Source organism: Sapajus apella, unplaced genomic scaffold, assembly GCF_009761245.1.
Source record: "Sapajus apella isolate SASKATOON/1434 unplaced genomic scaffold, GSC_monkey_1.0 scaffold79, whole genome shotgun sequence".
In the NCBI taxonomy this organism is placed as follows: domain Eukaryota; kingdom Metazoa; phylum Chordata; class Mammalia; order Primates; family Cebidae; genus Sapajus; species Sapajus apella.
Genome location: NW_022437019.1, coordinates 226,507 through 248,615, shown reverse-complemented (window position 1 = coordinate 248,615; position 22,109 = coordinate 226,507). Strand labels below are relative to the sequence as shown.

General features: G+C 46.5%; 1 protein-coding gene across 1 annotated transcript in view; it reads right to left on the bottom strand.

Moving 5' to 3' along the window:
• Positions 1–21,785, bottom strand: part of LCP2 (lymphocyte cytosolic protein 2) — a 51,972-nt gene extending 30,187 nt beyond the window's left edge. Inside the window, 5 exon segments of the mRNA XM_032252676.1 lie at positions 54–85; positions 528–593; positions 11,944–11,990; positions 17,258–17,320; positions 21,477–21,785. Coding sequence (XP_032108567.1) covers positions 54–85; positions 528–593; positions 11,944–11,990; positions 17,258–17,320; positions 21,477–21,554 — 286 coding nt within the window. The 5' untranslated portion in view covers positions 21,555–21,785.
• Between the last annotated feature and the right edge of the window lie 324 nt (positions 21,786–22,109).

Below are 22,109 nucleotides of genomic sequence, written 5' to 3'. Positions count from 1 at the left end.
TGAGATACCTATCACCTCCTAAAGCAATCACTTCTCAGCCCTGACAGCTTTACCTGTCTCTTCAGGAAAGCGCTGGACTTGGGGTCTGCAAAGGCAAATAGCATTGCATTAATAGTCCTATTGATTTAAGGGAATCTCCCTCTTTCCTCAACCCGGTCCAGGCACAGTGAGCCCCAGTGGAGGCCATGCCTCACTGCCCAAGAGGGGCTGGTGTCCTTGCTGCTCAGCAGCTGGGGCTAGGATAACCTGAAAATTCTGGAAATCACCAAGCCACATCAGTGGCATTACTGGAAGCTCATGTCTGCCTGATGCTCTAGAGGAAGTTCCCCTGATGTCTCAGACCCAGGAACAGGATGCAGGGCAGGAGAGGGAACCCCTTTCCTTCCTTGGACACCATCTTCCAGATCCCTGGGACTCAGGGGACCAATACAGGTCAAAAAGTAGGGCAAAAACAGTTCTGCGCCTCCCTTTTAAGGCTCAACCTGGGATTGAAAAATCTTGCGTTTCCTTACACCAGCCCCACTCACTTGCGTGTGAAGATGCTCCTTCTCTCTTCATTCTTGTTGATTTCTTGACTTAACTTACTGAGAATCCTGCAAGATAAAGTGAAAGATGAAGAGACAAAATCATATCCTCTCAGCCTCAGCTTTCCCCTGACCCTTGACACCCTGTGGTCTGTAGAAATTTGGGGCACCAGGGCCAACTTTGGCCAGCCTCCTCTTTGTCACCTCTGCAGGGACCCTCTGCTCCTCACTTCCTCCCAGAATTTGCCACCTTATTCCCCAGGCCAGACGTTCCTCCTGCCCAGGAAGCCCACTCTCCTCCTTGCTGATCTGTGTCTGGCTGAGCCTTCCAAGTCCAGCTCAGAGCTTCTCCGTAAAGACTTGTCAGTTCACACCTGGCTTCCCCTCCGAACATCGCGACCCTTAGGATCTGGATACAACAGCTGTGTATTTTCTTGTCTTACTCTTCCTGGGGCTGAGGTCCCCTGGCTCTTGCATGACTTGGCAGTGCTGTCTTGTCCCCAAGAATCTTCAGACCATCTTCTAGACCCAGAGGAGTCAGCTGCTCCTTGGAGATTTCTTAGCATAACCTCTAGTGGGCTGCTCTTTAGTCTGTCATCTCCCTCCATCTTCCCCTCCCAGACTCCCACTCCGAGTGGATGTGTAAGATGTGGATTCTTACAAAAGCTTGGGGAGGTATTCTCTATAAAGGCAGGGCCTGCACAATAAGAGACTCCTTGAATCACTCATGCCCCTGAGGCCAGCTTTCTCGAAGACACTTGAAGATACTTTTAGTCCCCAGGTACTTTCATGTCAGAACTAGCAAATCTCCAAACCTCAGGATGGAACTGGGGGCGCTGGGGCAGGGGGGCTTTGCCATCAGAACTGCATCTCCAACATGCCCAAGCAACAGGCGTCCATTCTAGTCTCTCAAACATTCAGAACTTACGGCTCCAGCCCCACTTAGTACCCACTGATGAGACCAAGGAGACCCTCAGTAGTCGACAGGCTTAGTGTTTCCTAGGGATTGGGGACAACTGGAAGGGACTTCAGATTATCTAGTCTAATTTCATTTTACAGAGGAGGTAGCAGAGGCCCGGACAAAGAAGGAATTAGCTTGAAACCATGTAGTAGTTAATAGTAAAGGCTACCTCTCCTCCCACAACTCATGCCGGCACCACAAGCCAGCCTTTCTAATCTCCAAGCCAGCATTCTTGCAATGCACACGCCCCCGTGTCAGTTCCTTTCTGCTGCAAGCTCTCTGGAGGCAGACACTGTTGAGTCCCTGGCCTGCCTATGAGAATGACACATGATCTCTATTCCTTCTGCTTAATGACCATCCCATGGTAACAAGTTTAGCCTAAAATAAACTTGCTAAGTTAGCAAAGGAAGTCCTTAGCAGCCACCAAGTCTCGATTCCTCTATCACCTCCCCTGCCCCTCAACTCCCCGATTTCTCCCAACAAATGGGCTCCAGGCAGAGCATGGTGACTCATGCCTGTAATCCCAGCACTTTGGGAGGCCAAGGTGGGCAGATCACTGAGGTCAGGGATTTGAGACCAGCCTGGCCAACAAGGTGAAACCCCATCTCTACTAAAAATACAAAAATTAGCCAGGCGTGGTGCTTGCCTATAATCCCAGTTCCTCAGGAGGCTGAGGCAGGAGAATGGATTGAACCTGGGAGTCAGAGGTTGTAGGGAGCCAAGATCACTCCACTGCACTTCAGCCTGGGCAATAAGAGTGAAACTCTGTCTCAAAAAGAAAAAAAAAAAAAGGAAGAAAGAAAGAAAAGATAAGAAATGGGATCAAAATCCTCCTACCTCATTAGAACAACAGGATAGACAAATTTTGATAAACAGGCTAGGTACAGAAGAGGAAAGGGGAGAAGGGGAAAGGTTTACTCTCTGTAATTGTGTTGTTGGCGACTCTAGGCTTCTATGACTGCACAGAGGAAGAGAGGCTTTAGGAGCAGCAGGGGGGCTTCCTAGTTGCCTCCTGACCATGCTGTCAGAATGCTCGTGACACGGTTCTTTTTGGTTCTTTTAAGGGGTTGTTTCCAGAAGGCAGTGGGCATGTGGGATGAAAGGACTCCTACAGAGCAGGCAAGGAGCCCTGTTAGTGTCCTGTGTCCTGGCCATGTCAGGTGGTGCTGGCTGCAGCAACCACTCTCATTCTGTCACCTGTTTATTCAACAATGTACATCACGGGCCTTCTATGTGCCAGGAACTTAGAAGTGCTCAAGGTGCATCAATGAACAAAACACAAAGATCCTTACTAGTGGAGAGAGAGCTTTAAGGAGGTGAAATGTGATGCCTATGCACCATGCACATGCAGGGTGGGGGGCTGGGGAGGGGAATGGGAGTGCAGGCATGGGGTGTGGTTGCCATTTAAAATGAACCGGCCTCACTGAAGAGGTGACATTTCAGTAATGACTTGAGCGAGGTGGGACTGAGGCTCACCTCAGCGCCCTCCTCCTACAGACCTTGGTGGGGCTCTGACCAGCGCACAAGGCTGCTTTGGATCTTGAAAGAACCTCCTGCTCTCTGCGGTGTTGCCTCTCACAGTATCTCTAACAGCCGGGTTGGAGGCTGCTGGGGCTCGATCTGGGTGAGGAAGGAAATGCCAAACCGCAGGCCCCAGCAGAGGAGCAACAAAGAGCCGAGGGAGGGCAGAATAGGGCCTGGCAGTTGGCGTGCAGCAAAGTGTGGGCTCCCAGAGCCCTTCTGCTTTGATGGGCTACAGAGAGCACCTCCCAAGCCTGTGGGAGCCCTGCCAGGGGCCAGTGGGCAGGGCGACAGTAATGGTGTGCGGGCAGGGAAGTGGTTGCTATGGCTATCGCTATGTGCAAACCTTCAAATGACACCCCACCCCTGGAGGACCAAGTGACAGTGAGTGGAGGGAGGTGACTCATTCTCCCTTCACCCCATAAACCCCAGGCCTCACTCAGGACCAGAGCAACAAGTGATGGGGGCCAGGCAGCCACAGTTAAAAAGCAGTCCTCTCCGCTTGCCTTTGAGGAACTAGCTGGCCCTGGAAATGGACTGAACCTCCCCCCAGGAAGCCAGCCCGTTGTAGGAAGGCGACATTCTACAATGACCTGGATTCCAGTCCAGCTGCATCCCTAACTTGTAGCATGGTGGGCCAGTCTTCATCTTGTCAGTCTAAGGTCTCTCCCGGTGAAGTACAAGGCACAAGGCCTGCAGGCACAGGCAAGCTGGCTGCAATGTCCGGCCTCAAGGGCAGCGCCCACTGTGTGAGCTCAGACAAGGGAGCCGCTCTACCTGCCCCCCAATTCCTTATCAGTATAGTACAGGGGTTGAATCTGATTAGGGAATCCCTGATGGGCCTGATCATCATGATTACCTAGCTGTGCCTGTTCCAAACTCCGATCACCAGGCCCAGCCTAGACCTACCTGAACAGACTCTCCAAGGAGAAGCCTGAGGCTCAGTGACATCAACCAACCCCAACTATTATGATAGAAAAAGCTTGTGAAATAAATCCTGTTATCCTTCACACTGAAGAAATTGTTTGTTTGCTTGCTTGTTTTGAAGAAGAGGAGAAGGGAAGGCAGAAGGAACTTTGTGATTATGAATGGTGTGAAGTAGGAGAGTTGGGGTACGCGGGGCCTTAGCTGGCCTTTGGTGTAGCCCATCAGTTCTCCCCTGTGCTTGAACAACTGTGAAGGAAGCCCCAGTAGTGGGTCTAGAAATCAACCTTGCTATTCACACAGGAAGAAAGAAACTATAGAAGACATGCAGGCTGGCAGGCAGGCAGAAAAGAAGGGAGAGAGGTAAGGTGGAAGGAAAAGAAGGAAGCGGAGGGGAGGGGAGGGGAGGGGAGGGAAAATATCAGTGCACAAAGCATGAGTAAGAATAGGCATTGTCCCATGAAAGTTCCCTCTTCCTTTGCTCTACTGTGGCACATGTAGCTGTGTACTGGCTGATGATGTTGGGCGCATTCTTGCCACAGCTCACATAGTAAGAGCTTTGGCCAACTTCCCACCTACTCCTCTTATGGGACCCCTCATGGTAGGAGCCTTGTTTCCTGGGCTCAGATTTCAGACTGTTTGCTGGTCCCTCCCAGGACAAGGCTCCCAGGCCCTGGGCAGGGCAGAGGTCTGCCTCTCCCCCAGAGCTGTTCTCTCAGTGGGACACTGGAACTCAGCTTCTCCTCCTCACCCCTCCTCCCTGTACACATTCCCACTCTCAACCCTGCTCTCTCTCTGCATTCCAATCTTTCTTCCAAAGAACAAAGTGTTCTTTCCTTCTTTAAAGATCAGCCTCCTTGAACCAAGAGCCAAACCTTCTAAATTCTATCCTTGTCACCTGAGACGCTGGGGGCAGCCAGATGTTTTAAGACTCAGGAAGGAGCCTTTCACCATCCCTGAGGCCTCGGTCGAGAATGTATGAGTAGCACATAATAATTTGAGGAGACAGGATGGTCTCCCTACTTCTCACGCATGTCCCCCACCCCTATAGTTCTACATGTAGTGTTTTCCTGGTGCCTCACAATCATTTTCCTGGTAGACAAGCATAATTATTCTCATTTTTACAAATAAAAAAGTAGGCCTGGCTGGGCGTAGTGACTCATGCCTGTAATCCCAGCACATTGGGAGCCGAGACGGGTGGATCACCTGAGGTCAGGAGTTTGAGACCAGCCTGGCCAACATGGCAAAACCCTATGTCTACTAAAAATACAAAAATTAGCTGGATGTGATGACAGGCACCAGCTACTCGGGTGGCTGAGGCAGGAGAATCGCTTGAACTCAGGAGGCAGAGGTTGCAGTGAGCTGAGATTGCAGCACTGCACTCTAGCCTGGGCGACAAGAATGAAACCCTGTCCCGAAAAAAAAAAAAAAAAGGCAGGGCTCTGAGGAAGGCATCTGTCAAAAGCCAAGAGAAGGAGCAACGGGAGGGAAGCACCTTTCCTGTGGGAGGACCCTTGAAGACTGAGGAGGGCTGGGTCCCTGGACAGGGATTAGCCACTGAATGGTACAGGTGAGGGTCATGTTGGAGATAGGCTTCATCGTTCTGGTTTTGCCGAGGGCTGGCCACATTCTTTAACAGGCACGAGAATGTTCATTTCACCTCTGTGTCCCTTCCTCCATACCTTTCCTGTCTTCTCTGTCTCAGGTAGAGAAATAGGTACAAAGGAGATGCCTCAGGCTTCTCCATCATTAGGAGACTCACAGCCTTACAGGAAGACACACAAATATTTCTGTGTTACTTCTCAGCTTGAATCTTATGTTTTCCCAGCCTAATTGCACTATTGGTAATGGCTACAGGGAGAATCCACAGAAAGCGCATCATCCAATACCTATCTGCTGCCTACACCTCCCACCCTGCCACTCTCCTCTCCTTATTTTTAAAGTTACACTGTGGATTTAAATATAAAACTTATAACACCCCCTCCTTTAATGAACTCCAAATGGGCACCAGGAGATTTGAACATGTATTGGTGTATCAATTGATTTAACCGGACCATTGTCATCTCTACCATGAGGGTCAACCTAGGCCCTATATAAAGGGAGCTTTCATATTTTTCTTTAAACATCCTGCACCTTTACAACGTTGGAGGTGTCTTAGGATCAGCCGTGTCTTGAGAGAGTGACTGTATTTTCAGGCTGAGAGAGCCTTCCTCACCACAACTTGCCTTCTTAAAAATCTATTTAATACTTGCATTTTAAGCATCAGGGAAGGAAATGGGGACATTCAGGGGAGTGTAACATTGTTTTGGTTTTCTGTACATGAACACCATTTCTTTTTCAAAGGCCTTTGGGGTAATGATCAAGACAAATAAACCTATGTATAAGGGATGGAATGAATAAAGTACTGAATACCTGTGAGTATCAAGGGCAACACCAGGCAATTTATGTGTGCTGCCTCCTTTAATGTCCCCCCTCTCTGAAGCTAGCTCTTTCCCCTTCTACAGACAAGGAAACTGAGGCTCCAATTGCTGAAATGATTTCTTCAAGGTCCCATAGCTGGTGGGAGGCAACGTCGGCTTTAGAGCCTGGATCTCCCTCACTCCAAAACCCTGTGCTCTCCCTATTCTTTAATCCTCCCTCTCCAGCAAAATAGAATAGTTAAAAAGTTAAAATCATTCTAATTGGGATTTTACATGAAGCAAGAACAGCCAACACTTATTCAGTGCATATTGTTATTTCCCCATTATTTCCCCTAACTTTCCCATTGACCATCATTATCCCCACTTTATAGATGAGGAAGCTGAGGTTCGGAGAGCTGAGCTAATTTGCCCCCAAGTCACACGGCTTGTCAACGGAAGGATTGGATTTCAAGCATCTGACCTCAGAGCCTGTGCTTTTTCTCACTGAGAGCTCCTGTCTGCCTTTTTATACCCAAAATAATAGCATTTAAAACAAGTGAGCTTGTATAGTCTCTGCAACCCATCCCTTCCTTTTATAGTTTAGGAAGCTGAGGGTGGTCTAGGGATGTGTCCCAGGTCACAAAGCTCATTGGAAGTAGAGCTGGAATTGGTCCTTGTTATACATTTCTGCCAAGAGGGATAGTGATTCTCTAAGTCACCGCATCAGGGCAGCCTGGACCTTCCCTTCATATCTTGTCTGTCATTCTCTATACTAACCCTTCATGTTCTATGGGCAGGCCTCATAGTTTTTCTAGGGAGCACGTTCAAACACATTGGAGGAGGGGATTACACCACAGACCAAGTTTTTCTTTCAGTTTTCAGAGAGCTAAAGAAATATCCCACCCCAGCCCATTCACAACATGTTTATAATTCTCCCTTTCACGGAGAATCAACCCCTACCACCTTATCCAGGCTCTCAAAAAAGCCAGAAGACAGCAGCTGAACTCAGCCTTAAGGTAAAAAAGAGTCTTGCAAGATGGAAGTGCCTTCTTTATCTCTGTCCTTCCACTGTTCTGATTCAGTATCCTCCATCCCCCATCTTCACAGATACAGCCCTAGGAAAAGCTCCTAGCTTATTAGTGGGATCTTGGTCATCACGAACTAACTTGGTCCCATGTCCCCAGCTGGGCTCTCCTTCAAATGATCACTTACACGCCCTGGACAGAGATAAGACACAAATTTACCTTGATGCTCACTGCACTCACACTCTCTGGCTCCTGAGAATGGCTCACGGCACCTTTATAAGTTGTGGCACACACCCCTAACCAGTCACTTCAGCCTCTTTGCTTTCCACTCCCCCAGGTATATGCCCCAGCCGCTCTGCCACACTGGCCGTTCCACCAGGCACACTGGCTGGTGCCTCTGTAATATCTTCCCATTTCTAGAATGTCCTACAATCCATCCTTCCTATTTCAAGATTTAATTTCGGTCCCTTCCTCCCTCGTCTGCCCTGAATACTGTGGGAAAATTACTCCTGGCTTCCTATGAGCCCTTGAACCTGGGCATGCGTGCGTGATTGCACTGTTGTAATTGCAGTATAATTGCTTTGCTTGTCTGTCTCTCCTCCCTTTATAATGCGAGTGTCCTGAGAATGAAGATTCTGTCCCATATCTTTGTAGCCTGAGTGATTTTAACAAAGGTCTGGCACATTGTAGTTACTTAGTACCAGTTCACTCAATGAATAAAGTATTATTGAACTATGAATTTTCTATAGAGACCATAAGATGCAAACTCAAATGATGCCCTCAAGGGCCATGTACATACATAGACCTACATAGTTACCATTTCTGGCACTCTTCATTCCTATGCACACATCCAGGTTAACATCTGGTATCATTTCCTTTCTGCTTGAAGGACTTTTAAAAGGCATCTGTGGTAGTACATTTCAGATTTTGTGTGTCTGAAAAAGTCTTCATTTCATCTTCATTTTTGAAAGATACTTTTGCCTAGTATCGAAGTCTAGATTGACAATATTTTTCTTTTACTATTTTGCTTTCGAGAAACCTGCTGTGATTCGTGTATTTGCTTCTCTGTGTGTAATATGTCCTTTTTTTTCTGACTGCTCTTAGGATTTTCTTTTTATTGTTGGGTTTGAGCAATTTAGTTATGATGTACCTCGGGGCTAGCTGTCTTCCTGTTTCTTAGATTTGGGGTTTGTTGAGCCTCTTGGATCTGTGGGTTTATAATTTTCAACCAGTTTGAAAAACTTTTTAGTCACCCTGTCTTCAAGGGTTTAACTTGTCTCTCCTTCCCCTCTCACATGCACATTCTTTCCTCTCCTTTGGGGACTTCAGACATATATTTGGCTCCTTGAAATTGTCCCAAAGTTTCTTGATGCTCTTTTTTTTTTTTTTTTTTTTTTTGAGATGGAGTCTTGCTCTGTCACCCAGGCAGAAGTGCAGTAGTATGATCTCGGCTCACTGGAACCTCTGCCTCCCAGGATCAAGTGATTCTCCTGCCTCAGGCTTTCGAGTAGCTGGGACCACAGATGCCCTCCACCTCGCCTGGCTAATCTTTGTATTTTTAGTAGAGATGGGGTTTTGCCATGTTGGCCAGCTGGTCTCAAACTCCTGACCTCAGGTGATCAGCCCACCTCAGCCTCCCAAAGTGCTGAGATTTTAAGTGTGAGCCAACGTGCCTGGCCCCTTGATGCTCTGTTCAGTGTTTTGTTTTAATTCATTTTTTTTCTTGGTGTGTTTCAATTTGGACAGTTTCTATTACTGTATCTTCATGTTTACTACTATTTCCTTCTGCTGTTAATCCCAAGCAGTGTATTTCTAATCTCAGATTTTATAGTATTGATTTCTAGAAGCTCTGTTTGGGTCTTTTTTTTTTAATTTTCTACGTCCAAATTTAACTTTTAAAACACATGAAATACATTCAAAATTATCCTTGCCTGCTAATTCTAATCTCTGTGTCAGTTATAGGTCAGTTTTGATGTTTTAGTTTTTCTCCTTGTTGTGGGTTGCATTTTCCTGCTGATTTGCATGCCTGTTAGTCTCTTATTAGATGCCTAATGTTGTAAATTTTATTTGGTTGGGTAGTGAACATTTTTGCATTTCTATAAATAGTTTCAAATTGTGTCCTGAGATGCAGTTAAGCTACTCAGAAGCAGTTTGTTTCTTCTGAGTCTTACTTTTAAGGTTTTCCAGGCAGGGCCAGAAGAATTTTTAGATTCGGGCTAATTATTGCCCACTACTAAGGCATGATCCTTCTAGGCACTCTACCCAATGACTGGGAATCTCCTGGTTTTCCAGCCAGGCTGGTAGAGACAGTCACCATCTCCAGCACTGTGAGTGGCTACTGTTTCCTCCAATAGTGTTGGGTAGTTCTTTTGCCAGCTACAGGTAGTCTCTCCTTTCATGCATCGACTGTCCTGTGCCCGCTCTGCTGAAGAGGGGCCCCTCTGAAGCTCTCCAGAATGCTGTCTCTATGCAGCTCCCTTCTCTCTGACACCTGTTGAACGAACTCTAGGCTCCGGGGCACTCTGCTGCCTCCTCAACTGAAGTCGTCCACCAGACCCAGCACTGTGTTTTCTGCCCCCTGTGCCAGGGCCTGGAGATTCTTAAAGCAGCAAGCGACCATAGGCTTCACCGCCCTTGTTTTCCATCCCTCATTGTCTGATGCCCAATGTCTTGAAAATTTTTGCTTCATATATTTTGCCGGGTTATTTCAGGTGGGAAAGTAATTCTAATCCCTCTGATTTCATCATGTTCAGAAAGACAAAATTCCCATAATATGATATAAATGATTGACCTACCTTAGGATCATCCCTCAGGGAATGGTGGGGCCATGGTAACTGGCGAGCACAAATCTCAACTAAATAGGGCAGCAGACATCAGATCCAGCTGACTATTGCTACAGTAGAATATAAGCCCTCAATTGCCACATCTTTCACTTGTTTCTAAAGAGGCTAGATTTTGTGAAACTTTTCCTGATTTCAAAGCACAGCGGGTACCAAACTTAACACATCGGCAGCCTGGGACTGGCCCACCAACCACCAATTCTGAAGCCTGTGTGTAAAGGTCCCTCTTTTGCAAAGAACTATGGTTTATCTCTACAGCGTTACATTTCTGCAATCATGGAAATGTTCTGTATCTGCACTCTCCTGCATAGTAGCCACCAGCTATATGTAGCTATTAAAATGTGGCTAGTGCCTCACGAGAATGAATTTTAAATTTAATTTAAATTGAAGTAGCCACATGTGGTTAGAGGATATCCTTAGAAAGATCAAGCCATCTTCAACAACATGTGTCCCTGGAGATAGACAGCACCAAAGGCAAATCCTTATTCCTCTCTTTTCCTTCCCCCTTCCACACAAGGGAAACCTGATAGTCATGCTAAAAATATTCTCCTTAATTGAGCTGCCAGCATTCCTACCTATTCATGAGATGGTCCCACCTTCTACTACTTTAATCTACTTCCCTTTTATTATGATGAGCTCTGAGACCCTTAGAGTAAGAGAAGGGTCCTCATAGAATGTCCAGAATAGAGAGCTAAAACTGCTAACAAACAGTCTATATACAGCCCTTAGGCGTGTTTACTGTGGCATTCACAATATTTGAAACATTTGAGCCAATGTTTAAAAATTGAGATATATTATATGAAACCCATATTTCTAGTTACTCTTGATAAGTTTGAAGACTGGACATTGTTGGATCCACATTGGCTGGAGCTGAGAGCTGCTGCACTCTGAATGGAGCATATGATACCTGATTGGCCATAATCCCCACCATTCCCTATTGTTTCACTAACAATGAGGCTTTGTGATGGTTACTTTTTCATCATACGATAACTGTGGTATTATATTTCTTATAATGGAGAACTATTGCTTTATACAGAATATTTACCACTATTTTGTCCAATATGATAAAACAAAACATAAAACAACAGAGCTTTGTGTTTTCAATCTGGCCAATTTTATACATATATAGCACCTGCCTGGCTCCTGTAGGTATTTGAGTATGTGAGACCTTTACTAGAGGGATGAAAAATACATGGCATGACATGTATACTGCAGCTTCCCATTTCAGCACCCATGGCAGACATGAATAATCGATCACAGCTCCCTTTCCTCAGGATTCTTCTCAACATTACAGCCCTGGCAGCCATTCCCAAGCACTCAGTATCAACACATAATCATGTCCATTGCCGTCATGTGGTTCAACTCTCATTTTACTGTGTGAGAAATGGAGGTCAAGCAAACTCAAGCCGTCACGGAGTCGATGGTGATGCCATGATGAAACCTTGACTCTGGTGCAATTTTCACAGGGCCAAGCACCCCATGAGAAGAGAGGAAATGAAACCACGGACTAAAGTTGGGTTTGTCTTTGGCAAGAGCATCCAGGTCACCAGCTGGGCTGGATCTGTGACTTCTGTTTTCCAACTCTTCATGTAACTTCTGTTCCCCACATCCTGCCCTTGCCCTCATCCTTTCTACTTGGTTTCTATTTCAAGTCAACAGTGATATAGAACTGACCCAGCCCCCACTCACACTACTCCCCATTCCCACCTCTGTTCCCCAAATCACCCATAGAGTTGGAGGAGTACTTACGGCACCCGGAGCTTGGGGAACTTCTGGATGTCATTTTCTGTCAGGTTCTGAAATGAAGACACACAGGGCAGGCAGGTTAGAACCCACAGAAAGGGCTCTGAGAGGGAGGGGAAGAGTGATATATGAAATAATATAGGGAGTGGTGGGGATTGTGGCAAATGGAGGAGAAACGCCCTGCCCACCCACCCTCCCAAAGTGGGCAGCCTCTAGGGGTTTTGCCTGAAAGCCTGTGGGCCTGGTGTTGCTGGATCTGCTTTTTCAAAGGGAATCCTTAAATCTGGATTTTATGTGAAATGCTCTGCATTCCAAATGTTGGCAAATAATTTTGACTTAAACACTGTGAGAGCTCGATCTGTGAAACCAAATGGCTCATTTTGTGGGCTGCATTTGGCCATGTTGCGACTTCTTCCCTACAGCCCAGACCTCAGGTCCTCCTTAGTCTCCACAATGTCAGCTGCCAAGAAGCCAGCCTGGAGGAGTCTGTGGCTCTTTTACCAACATCACACCCCAGAGAACTTCTTTCACCAGGGTTATTGGTAGAATTCTCAAGATATTGGGGATACCATAAAAGGCTTTCCTGTGGGAATTGGAAAGGAGAGGAGAAAAAAATTCATATTTGCCAAGAACTAACTCTGGGCCTCCATCTCTTAACACCTTAGTGAATCCTCACATCAACTCTGTGATGCAGGAGTTACCAGCATTCCCATTTTGCAGGTAAGAAAGCCGAGGCTTGGGATGTCAAGGGGATTTCTGCTTGTGGGGGATGAGCTGGGGCTGAAACTCCACTCCATGGCGTCCACAGTCTACTTTCTTCCTGTAAACCTCCATCCTGCCATGTCTGATCCTTTTGAGGGCCCCCGTGGTCTGTTAGAGGGGAGGATGGAGGGAAGGGTGAAAGGAGGCATCTGGAAGGGAGGAGGAGAGGCGCGCATGTCAGAATTGGGAATAGAAAAGAAACTGGGCACGCTTTCCATAGAACCAATGATGAGCCAACAAAGGGCTCCACCATCATTCTAGTTAAGGCTAGGGGGCTGTGTGGTTAGGGTGGGAGTTCTGGAATCAGATGGGCTGGGTTTGAATCTTGGTTCATTCACTTAGCAGCTGTCTCATTTAGGACACATACTTTGCCTCTCTGAGCCTCAATTTCCTTATCTGTAAAATGGGGACCATAATAATGATAATGACACCTACCTATCAGGGTTGTGAGGATTGAGTAGGATGATGTATGTGATGTGCTTTGGCACAGTGCCTGGCACAGTGTGTGACTGAGAAATGAAGGAGTAAGATGAAGAATTACTACTCCGGGGGGCGAAGCAGCAGGGGTCTGGGTGAGTCTTAGAGTTTAGTGTTTTTGTTTCTTTTCCTTGTCTGTACTGGGAGCTGCTTGTCAGGTTCTCTGACCATTGGAAAGATCTGGGCACTAAGCTGGCACAGAGGCTGGGGCTGGGCATCTTTGCAATGTGTTCACTGGATCCCTCTGATTCAGCTCATAAGCACGGTTTCTGATCCAGGCGCTGATCAGACCACCCGAGGCAGGGCTGGTGAAGGGGGTCAGCCAGAAGTCCTGAGGGCACCAGGCTTTTGGTCAAGCTTCTTAACTCCTCCTTTCTCTCTCTCTCTCTTTCTTCTTTCTTTCTTTTTTTCCCTTTCTTTCTCTTTCTTTCTTCTTTCTTTCTCTTTCCTTCCTTCCTTCTTCCCTTCCTTCCTTCCTTCCTTCCTTCCCTCCTTCTTTCTTCCTTCCTTCCTTTCTTTCTCTTTCTTTTTTTCATCACTGGGCAGCAGCATCTCCCTGTTCCTCAATCACCCCCACTCAGGGAGGTACCAAGACTCATGTTTTGAGTGTGGCATAAGGAGTTGAAGCCTCCCTAAGGGGTGCCAGAGGGGCAACAGCTGAGCACCGAGCAGCTGGCCACCACCACCAGCTTCTGCTCTGCTGAGAGGAGGGTGTAAGCTGAGGGAATTTCAGGAAGACTGTGGAGGAGGAGGTGCACATGAGCATGGCTGGAGACACAGAGGAGCAGGGTGTTAGGAGAGAGGAAGACATTCAAAACAGGGACAAGAACAGTGAGGAAAGATAAGAGATATTGAAACAGAATTTTTGGAGAGTTTTGCTATGTGATGTAACCCTATGTAATCCTATCCTCCACCTCTTCCAAAAGCCTTGAGCAAACTCTGGGTTACTTGGACGACAATTTTCGAGTTACGATTTGTGGCTTTGTGGGAGGATGATTATTTGCTGTGGGTGTTGAAGAGGGGTACAGAAAGAGGAAACCCACAGACTGGGCCTGGTGGGAAAGGCAATGTACCAGACACAGCTGCTTGCCTATCCAATACCCACTCTCCCTTTTTTACCACTGACAGGTCCTGGATTTCATTCAGCGCAGTAAATGTGCTTGTTCAAAATCTAACTCCCCAGACTCCCTTGCAGATGGTGGAGGTCACATGACTCTGCTGTGGACAGTAAGATATAACTGAAGTCTGCTGGATGGAGCTTCTGGAAAAGTTACTACTTTTCTGGAAAAAAAAGGAGCATGCATTTACCATTCACCATACACCCTCTCCTCTTTGCCTTTCTCCCCTTCTCCCTGGGTGCCATGGAGATAATGATGCTAGAGGCGAAGTGGCCAACTCACAACCATTAGGACAGAAGCCACAGGCTTTTTCCCACAGGTTAGATGAATCCTGGGTTCTTGATAACTTCCTTCACCATCCCCAAGCACTCACCTATACATTTCCTATTACTTGAAACAGACCGACCCTTAATTGGGTAAGCCACTGCGGTCAGGTTTCTGTGACATGGGATAGCATGCCTTCCCCACTGACACAGGTCTCTAACTTGTTTTCTCTTCTTTTTATGCCTTCTAGAAGCATAGCACCCCCATCTTCCACCAGATAAGATTCTATCCTCTTCAGTAGAAAACAAAAATGGCAGCCAAAGCAAGAAAGAAAGAAACAAAGAAAGAAAGAAAGAGCGAGAGAAAGAAAGAAAGAGCAAGAGAAAGAAAGAGAGAGGGAGAGAAGGAAGAAAATTAGAGAAGGAAAGAAAGAGAGAGAGAAGGAAGAGAAAGAAGGAAAAAAGAAAAAGAGAGAGAGGAGGGAGAAAGAGAAGAAAGGAGGAAAAGAAGGAGGGAGAGAGAAGAAAGGGAAGGGAAAGGAAGGGAAAGGAGGTAAGGGAAGAGGGGAGGGCAAGGGAGTGGAGGAAGGAAGGGAGGGAGGGAGGGAGGAAGGAAGGAAAACTAGAGCCTTTCACTTTTGCCTTCAATAGCAGAATGGCCCTGGATATTACCTAGCTGGAAGGAGTGATAGATGAGTAATTAGAGCTTAGCTAAAGAGTCCCAAACTGTACCCGGAGCACCTGGGGTTTCAGCAGAAGCTGCCTTTACATCCCCCAGTTGCTGGGCAGGCATTGGATTCTGCTTCCTTTCTTCTGGTTCCTATCACCCTACTTTCCACTTTCTCCTCTTCACACGATGAACAGAATGTGTCACATTTTCTGAAGAACTGATAGAGGACTGATTGGAGCAGAGGAAACATAGCTGTCTAGATATTATCTCTCAGACAACCCTGTTCTACCAGACCTGACACTCACGCCTGGAGTGTTGCGGGGAATCACAGAGCCGGGAGGGGACGTCATCCTCTATGACTCAGTCCAACGAGCTCAGTCAACATGGTAGGAAGGAAGGCAGGCTCAGAGAGGGCAAGTGCTTGCTCAAGGTGACCCAGGCAATAGGACCTCTCAGGCACCATCCTCAAATATGTCTTCCTCTCTTTCCATTCGACTGTGGTAAGTCTCTGTTCTCAGTGCTAATAGCATCAGAGCGAACTATTTGGATTTAGCAGTAATTTGCAAGAATGACACTAAAACTCTAGGAATTCTACTGACTCAGATCTCAACATGTATCAGTAATATTGTTAAAACCTCAAATGATATTAGACTAAATTAAGTGTATGCTTTAGTTCAATTACTAGGTCTGTGACATAGAACAAATCACATCACAGCTCTGCATGCGTTTCCTCATCTGCAAATGAGGTCGTTGGAGCCATTTCTGAACATACCTTTCTGCTATAACACAAGCTTCTAGAAGGCAAAAATCACATCTTAACCATTTCTCAATCCCCACCACCTATAATGCTCTCCGGTATGTAAAGGTAGCTCGGGAAACTGCTTGTCAAGTGAATGAATAGGCAAATGAATGAATGATTTAGATGGACAGTGAATGAACATGTCTTATACTGCACCTGGGACCAAAATTTGAACCAATAGGAGCACAGGTTAGTTTTAGCATAAAACTTGAATGCTGCTTAGAAAGGGGCAGATGACTGTGGGTGGTGGTGAGTGCACCATCACTGCAGGAATTCAAGACGAGGTTGGTAGCAGAGATGTAATATAAGAAATGGATTGGTGTTCCCTGGGGGCAAGTTGGAGCCTCTGATTTTTCTGATTTCATCCAACTGGCCTGAAGTCTCATGGTTGAGTTCCCTTACTGACAACGTCTTATAGGAAGACACGACTTAGCTTATTCTCCTCACCTGAATTTAAATTAGGAACACTTACCCCCATGAGACACTGGAAGTCTTGTTTCCATGTCATTTTCAGAGTAAAGCAAAGTTCCCAGAAAGGATGGATCGGTGTAGTCAGGGTTTCTCTTAACCCGTGGGCAAAGGTGTCATTTCAAGGAAAATGCTCAAACCACCTCCCTGACCGCAGCCTAGCACCTCTGTCTCCACCATTAGAGCTGCATCCTTTTCTCTTCAAAGGCTTGGTCTTTAATACACACCTGCACCTTGGTCTCAGACTTCAAGCTTCTAATACGGTGAAGACAGCCATATCACTTGTGTGTTCGATACAGAATCGGCTTTATGAATTTATGAATGTGATAGTGAGAAAGAAGGAAGTGACTGAAACAATGAGGGTGATGCCCCCCTTTATTCCACTCAGGAGGATGTGCTCCAGAGTGAGAAATGGGAAGCGAGAAGCTTCTGTTCTCCCATGTGGTCCTTGTCCCACTCGGGCTTCTCAAAGGATGGAATGGCATTTAAATAGAGTTTCCAGATTATCGTTTTACTGTAATTGGATTCCTCCTTAAAGTGTATGTGAAAGATCAGAGAGGTGTTCTGAATGGTCGGATCCTGAGGGGTGATGAGAGAGGGGCCCTACCAAATTTCTGGAGAAGGCGAAGGGCTATGTGGGTATCCTAAAGACAGACATTGAGCATGGGTGTCCCCAGGGACGGGGTAGAAAAGCTGGCCCTGCAGCCGTGGGGGAAGTGCGGAACAGCCTTGGTTTCAGTGTATTGGACTGGCCAGAGCTTACCAAGAAGCGAGCCCCATCGATGTGGTACTTCTTCACCGCCTTCTCACAGTCCTTATAGTTCAGCTACAAAGAGAAGGGGAAGGCGTTGTTAGTGACAAGGAGGCTCATGCCACTGGTTCCTCTCCCTCCCTTGTCTGCCCCAGAAATTTAGCACTTTGCGGTAGTTGTGGCTAGCCAGGCTCTCTGCTGCACTCCCTTGGCTAACAGAGGGCCCAGTCTCCACCTCAGCCTCGCTTTCACTACCCCCTCGGGACTGCCTGAAATGGGGAAATTGCCTTGCCCTGAGGCTCCGGGGCCAACCCTTCCAGAAAAACTGCCTTCAAAGCATGCGGAGCTCTGCCCCTATGCTCCTCAGGAAGGTAGAACGGAGCTGAAAGAAGAAAAGAAAGACCATCCGTTGTCTCCACGCCCTGAGACAACCTCAGTGTTTCTTTCGATGTTTTCTCCCTAGTAGGTTTCTAAATGTAATTGAGTTTATAATTTACATTCAATCTCATTATCCTGACTCTTTTCTCTAAGTTACCTAAAAGGATAATATAAACACGGCCTAGTGCTATGCAAACTCAAGGTAAACATTATTTTAATGACCACAACATTATTTAATCATTCATTATTGCAGAACATTTAGATTGTTTACCAAACGGCTATTTCAATAATGATAGTAAAAACGGCTAACAATTACCGAAAGCTTTCTGTATGGCAGGCACTGTCCCAAGTAGTTCAAACAGACCCCAGTCATTTAACCCTCACATTTTGCAGATGGAAATGAGAGGCACAGAGAATCAAGTAACTTGCATGAGGTTCCATGGATTTTAGGTGACAGTCAGGTTTCAGAACAGGCTTTAATGTCTCTGTCAGAAACGTTCCCCTTTTAATAATAGTACAACTTATAGACAGTAAGTAAAGTGAACAAATGAAAATGCAGCTTCATTTGTTTGCAGAACATCATCCCAATCAAAATAAAAACCATCATGGATACTATTTTGCAAAACTTTTTTCTTTCTCTTTGAGATAAATCGTTTAAGTCAGAGTCTCAGAAGTTAAGTTATATAGAATCCATAGGAACGAGCATTTTTAAGATCTTGGTTATTTTCCTAAACCAATCAGCAATGATATGAAGTGCTGGTTTCAACTTGTCCTCAGCTGCATAAATGTTCACATTTGAAATATCTCTCAGCTTGCTTCTTTGGGTTGGAACATTTAAGGTCAAATGTTTCTCCTTGAGGGTCCTAGGTTCCCCTCACGAGTGTGGGCCTCACGGTTTGTAGCAGCCTTCTTTTGGAGCAAATTTTAAACTATATTTTTATCTTACAGCTGACAAATCCAAAGAATAAATACAATTGTTGTGATGTCTTGGCTTGGGGGAATGGAATTGATAACACATTCAGAAAGCTGACTAAGAAGCTGATATTGAAAGCATGCCCCATCTATGGAGCCCTGGTACCCCCTTTATCTACAGGCAGCAGGGGTAAGTGGTTCTGGGAAGAGTCAACTGCCTTTAATTCATCATTCTCACCATCATCATTATCAGATAAATCAGATGATTTTGCAGAGTGCTAACTTTGTGTCTAGATCAGCAGAGAGCCCTGCAGACTGGGACTTAGGCATCTGATTCTGCTCCAGCAAGACCTGGGCTTGTGGACCTCAAATCTGTATTTTTAAGAAGCACCCTAGATGATTAGCCTATGGCTTCCAGCTTTGGCAGACACTGGTCCAGAAAAGTTACCTGGATCCTGGATTTGTAGTTAGGAAGGCTGAGGCCTCTAGAGGGAAAGAGACTGGTCTAAGTCCACACAGAGAGCTGGGATACCAGCTGGGATCCCATTTGGGATTAGGACACATAGCTCTGAGTCAGTGCCTCTCCACTGCATGACTCAAGAATGCTCTCCTACAAGTCAAAAGGAATTGGAGAGATTGAACAAATATACAACATGGTCTCAGTCCTCAGGAGCTTGTATTCCAGACACAGGACGAATTACACATGTCAGAGACAAGAAGACACAAAGTCCCACCAGTCTGCACGGGTGTCCCCAGCTAGAAGCCAGAATAGAGAAGGAAGAAGGGCAGATGGAACATGCATTAGTACCCATCTGTCTGCTGAGTGCCTTGCACACATCATTTCCTTTAATCCTGACAATCATCCCATTGTGTTGTTACTGTTCATGTCTCATTTCACTGATGAGGAAGTTGAGGCACAGAGAGGCCAAGAACTACAGGAAAGTCACCAAGCTAGCAGGTGGTAGAGCCAGGCCAAGGTGTGTCCGACTCCAGAGCTGAGTCGGGAGGTGTCTCCAAGGGAGGCCTGATCCCACTACCTGGGTAGAATTTGCATCTGCAGATCAATCATTTATGTGTCCTGTTTGATGGCTAAGATCCATTCCCGAATGACTCTGCGGTCCATTAATTTGGCATTTTCTTTCAGGCGGTTGAGGTTCTCAGAATCTGAAGGGGCTCTAAGTCTGTGGAGGGACTAGGCCTTCCAGGATCACAGATTTGCCTCAGTCTCCTAGTTTCTGCCCTCAGTTCATTTATGCCAGAAGAAGGAACCTGCCTGGGTGCTGTAGATTTGTCCTGGGGTCTGAGATCTCCAGGAAGAAAACTCTCGCTTCCCCCAGCTCAGGCAGAGAGATCTTCCTGTACCATTCTTGACCAATGGTCCATCTCCCTGTACTGACGGGAGGTTTAGGCATCGATTCTCTGTTATTCCGCTGGATTGTATAATTCTCCTGGTCACACTTGAAAGTTTGGCCTGTCCGTGACTTTCAGCCTGTCCCAAGTCTTTCTCTTCATAATTCTCAATTCCTTTCTTTTTCCTTTACTGAGGTAGCATGCCACTTTATTCCCTCTTAACAAATTATACCTTGTTGCCTTATCTTATTTAGTCTATATTTAAGAAAGGTATTTAGAAACATCCTTCAAAAACCAGTTGTACAACAATGTTTGCTGAAACCTAAGTTTATTATGACCTTGCAGAAGGAAAATAACAGAAATATAAAGCACAAAATACGGCAAAAAACAGGATTTGTGAGCTGTACCCCTACCATACTGCACCTAGTTCAACATGTTTGCATTTTCTTCTTTAGGTTGGAGGAGAACAGCTGCGACTATAGATACCATGGAACTGTGCAGACCCCAAGTATGGCTATAGGTCCCGTTGAATCTCAATTTCCCCAGGAAAAACAGGAAGTTGAATTAGATGACTTCTAGTCCCTTAGTTTTATAATCTCATCTTTGTGATAGTCTGGAATATCAGCAGAATCTGATGCCAGCCTGTAGGAATGGGGGTGTTAGAAGCTCAAATGTCTCTCGCAAGGCATCTTGTCCCACGGTCAGGGTAGACGGGCCCTAAGTAAGTCATGTGGCCTCAGATCTGCCTAAGCAGATGTGTGGTCCCCTCCTGCCAATGACCAAGCACAGGGATCCTTCAACCTTTCCTCCAAGTCCAGAAGATAAGACAGCAACACTCTGCTCTCAGCACTGCCAGGAGACTCTTCCCCTCTAGGGGCCTCAGTTTTCATAGCTATAAATTGGGGCTCATATCAGTTTTCTGGCCTGCTTCATAAGACTCTCAAAAAGCTCCAAGGAGACTCTGCCCCAGACAAGAGCTTGAGGACCCCCCAGGGGCGTGAGTAGTGAAAGCCCAAATGCAGTGTCTGGCACTGCTCATCATAGTCCTCTATCCAGTCCTCGCACCCTGCTTGTTCCTTCTCCTGCCCCCAGGACACCACATCTCTTCTTTCTAGTAAGTAGCCTTGATCTCATTAGCAGTTACAACAGTCCTCTGTGTCTCAGAGCATGGACTTTACAACTAGATAGGTGTGACTTGAATCTTGCCTCTATAACCTGTAGTCCCTAGGCTTTGGACAATTTCACTTCCCTGAGCTGATTTTGCAGCTGAGCCAAGAGGATAACAACACTGACCTCACAAGATAGTAAGGAGTGCTAAATGGGACAGTGCCTGTGAAGCCCCGAATTCAAACCCTAGCACATAATAGGCACATACTCATTTGAGGGCTCCTGCTCCCACCCTTCTCTCCAGAACGCATTGCCAGAAAAACTCAATGGTCTATATGGCACTCACCCAGTAAGGTTGCCATAGGGTTAGTTCCATTGCTGTCTTATACACCTCCTGCATTCTGCCCCAAATCCATCTCCAAGCCTCAGTGCAGCCCACCAACGGCACCACCAGCATGACCACTCACACAAGAGCAAGGCTCACCTTCTTGAAATAGTCAGCAAGGCTGTTGGGGTCCCAGCTTAGGACCTCTGAGCGAAAGGGCACATTCCTCAGTGCCATGGCTGCTGTCCTGGGAGGAAGCTCACAAGCTGAGCATGGGCGCTGCACCCATGCGCAGAGAAGCTCAAATCCTGCGCTCGGAGGCGTTCTTGGCTCTTCCAACTCTCAGCTACCCTGTGGAACACCCTTGTTGGAGCTGATGTCTTTTCTGCTGTAGCCAGATCCCAGAAAGCAACGGCTTCCTCTGCGAACAAATATGGTCTCTTCTCAGAAAACGACTCAGCTAGTTTCCTTTACCACTTCCTCTGCTGGGCTCTAAATAAGTAAACAAGGAAGCTCCGCTCTGGGGGCTTGAGACGCAGAGAGCGCCACAGGGCTGGTAATTCCTCACTGGCTCCAGTCACCCCAACCAAGCTGGAGAGGCAGTGAAGGGGTCTTAAACCCCAATGTGAGTCTGTTTTTCCTTTAAAACTCATATGTAGACATATGAGTGTGTATGAATGCACTCATACGTCTACACTGCATTCTCGCTCAGCTGGGCCTTTGCAGTCCAAAATCGATCCTGACGGTTGACCTGAAATCCAGACAATTTCCCACATCAGTGAACTGCTGGAG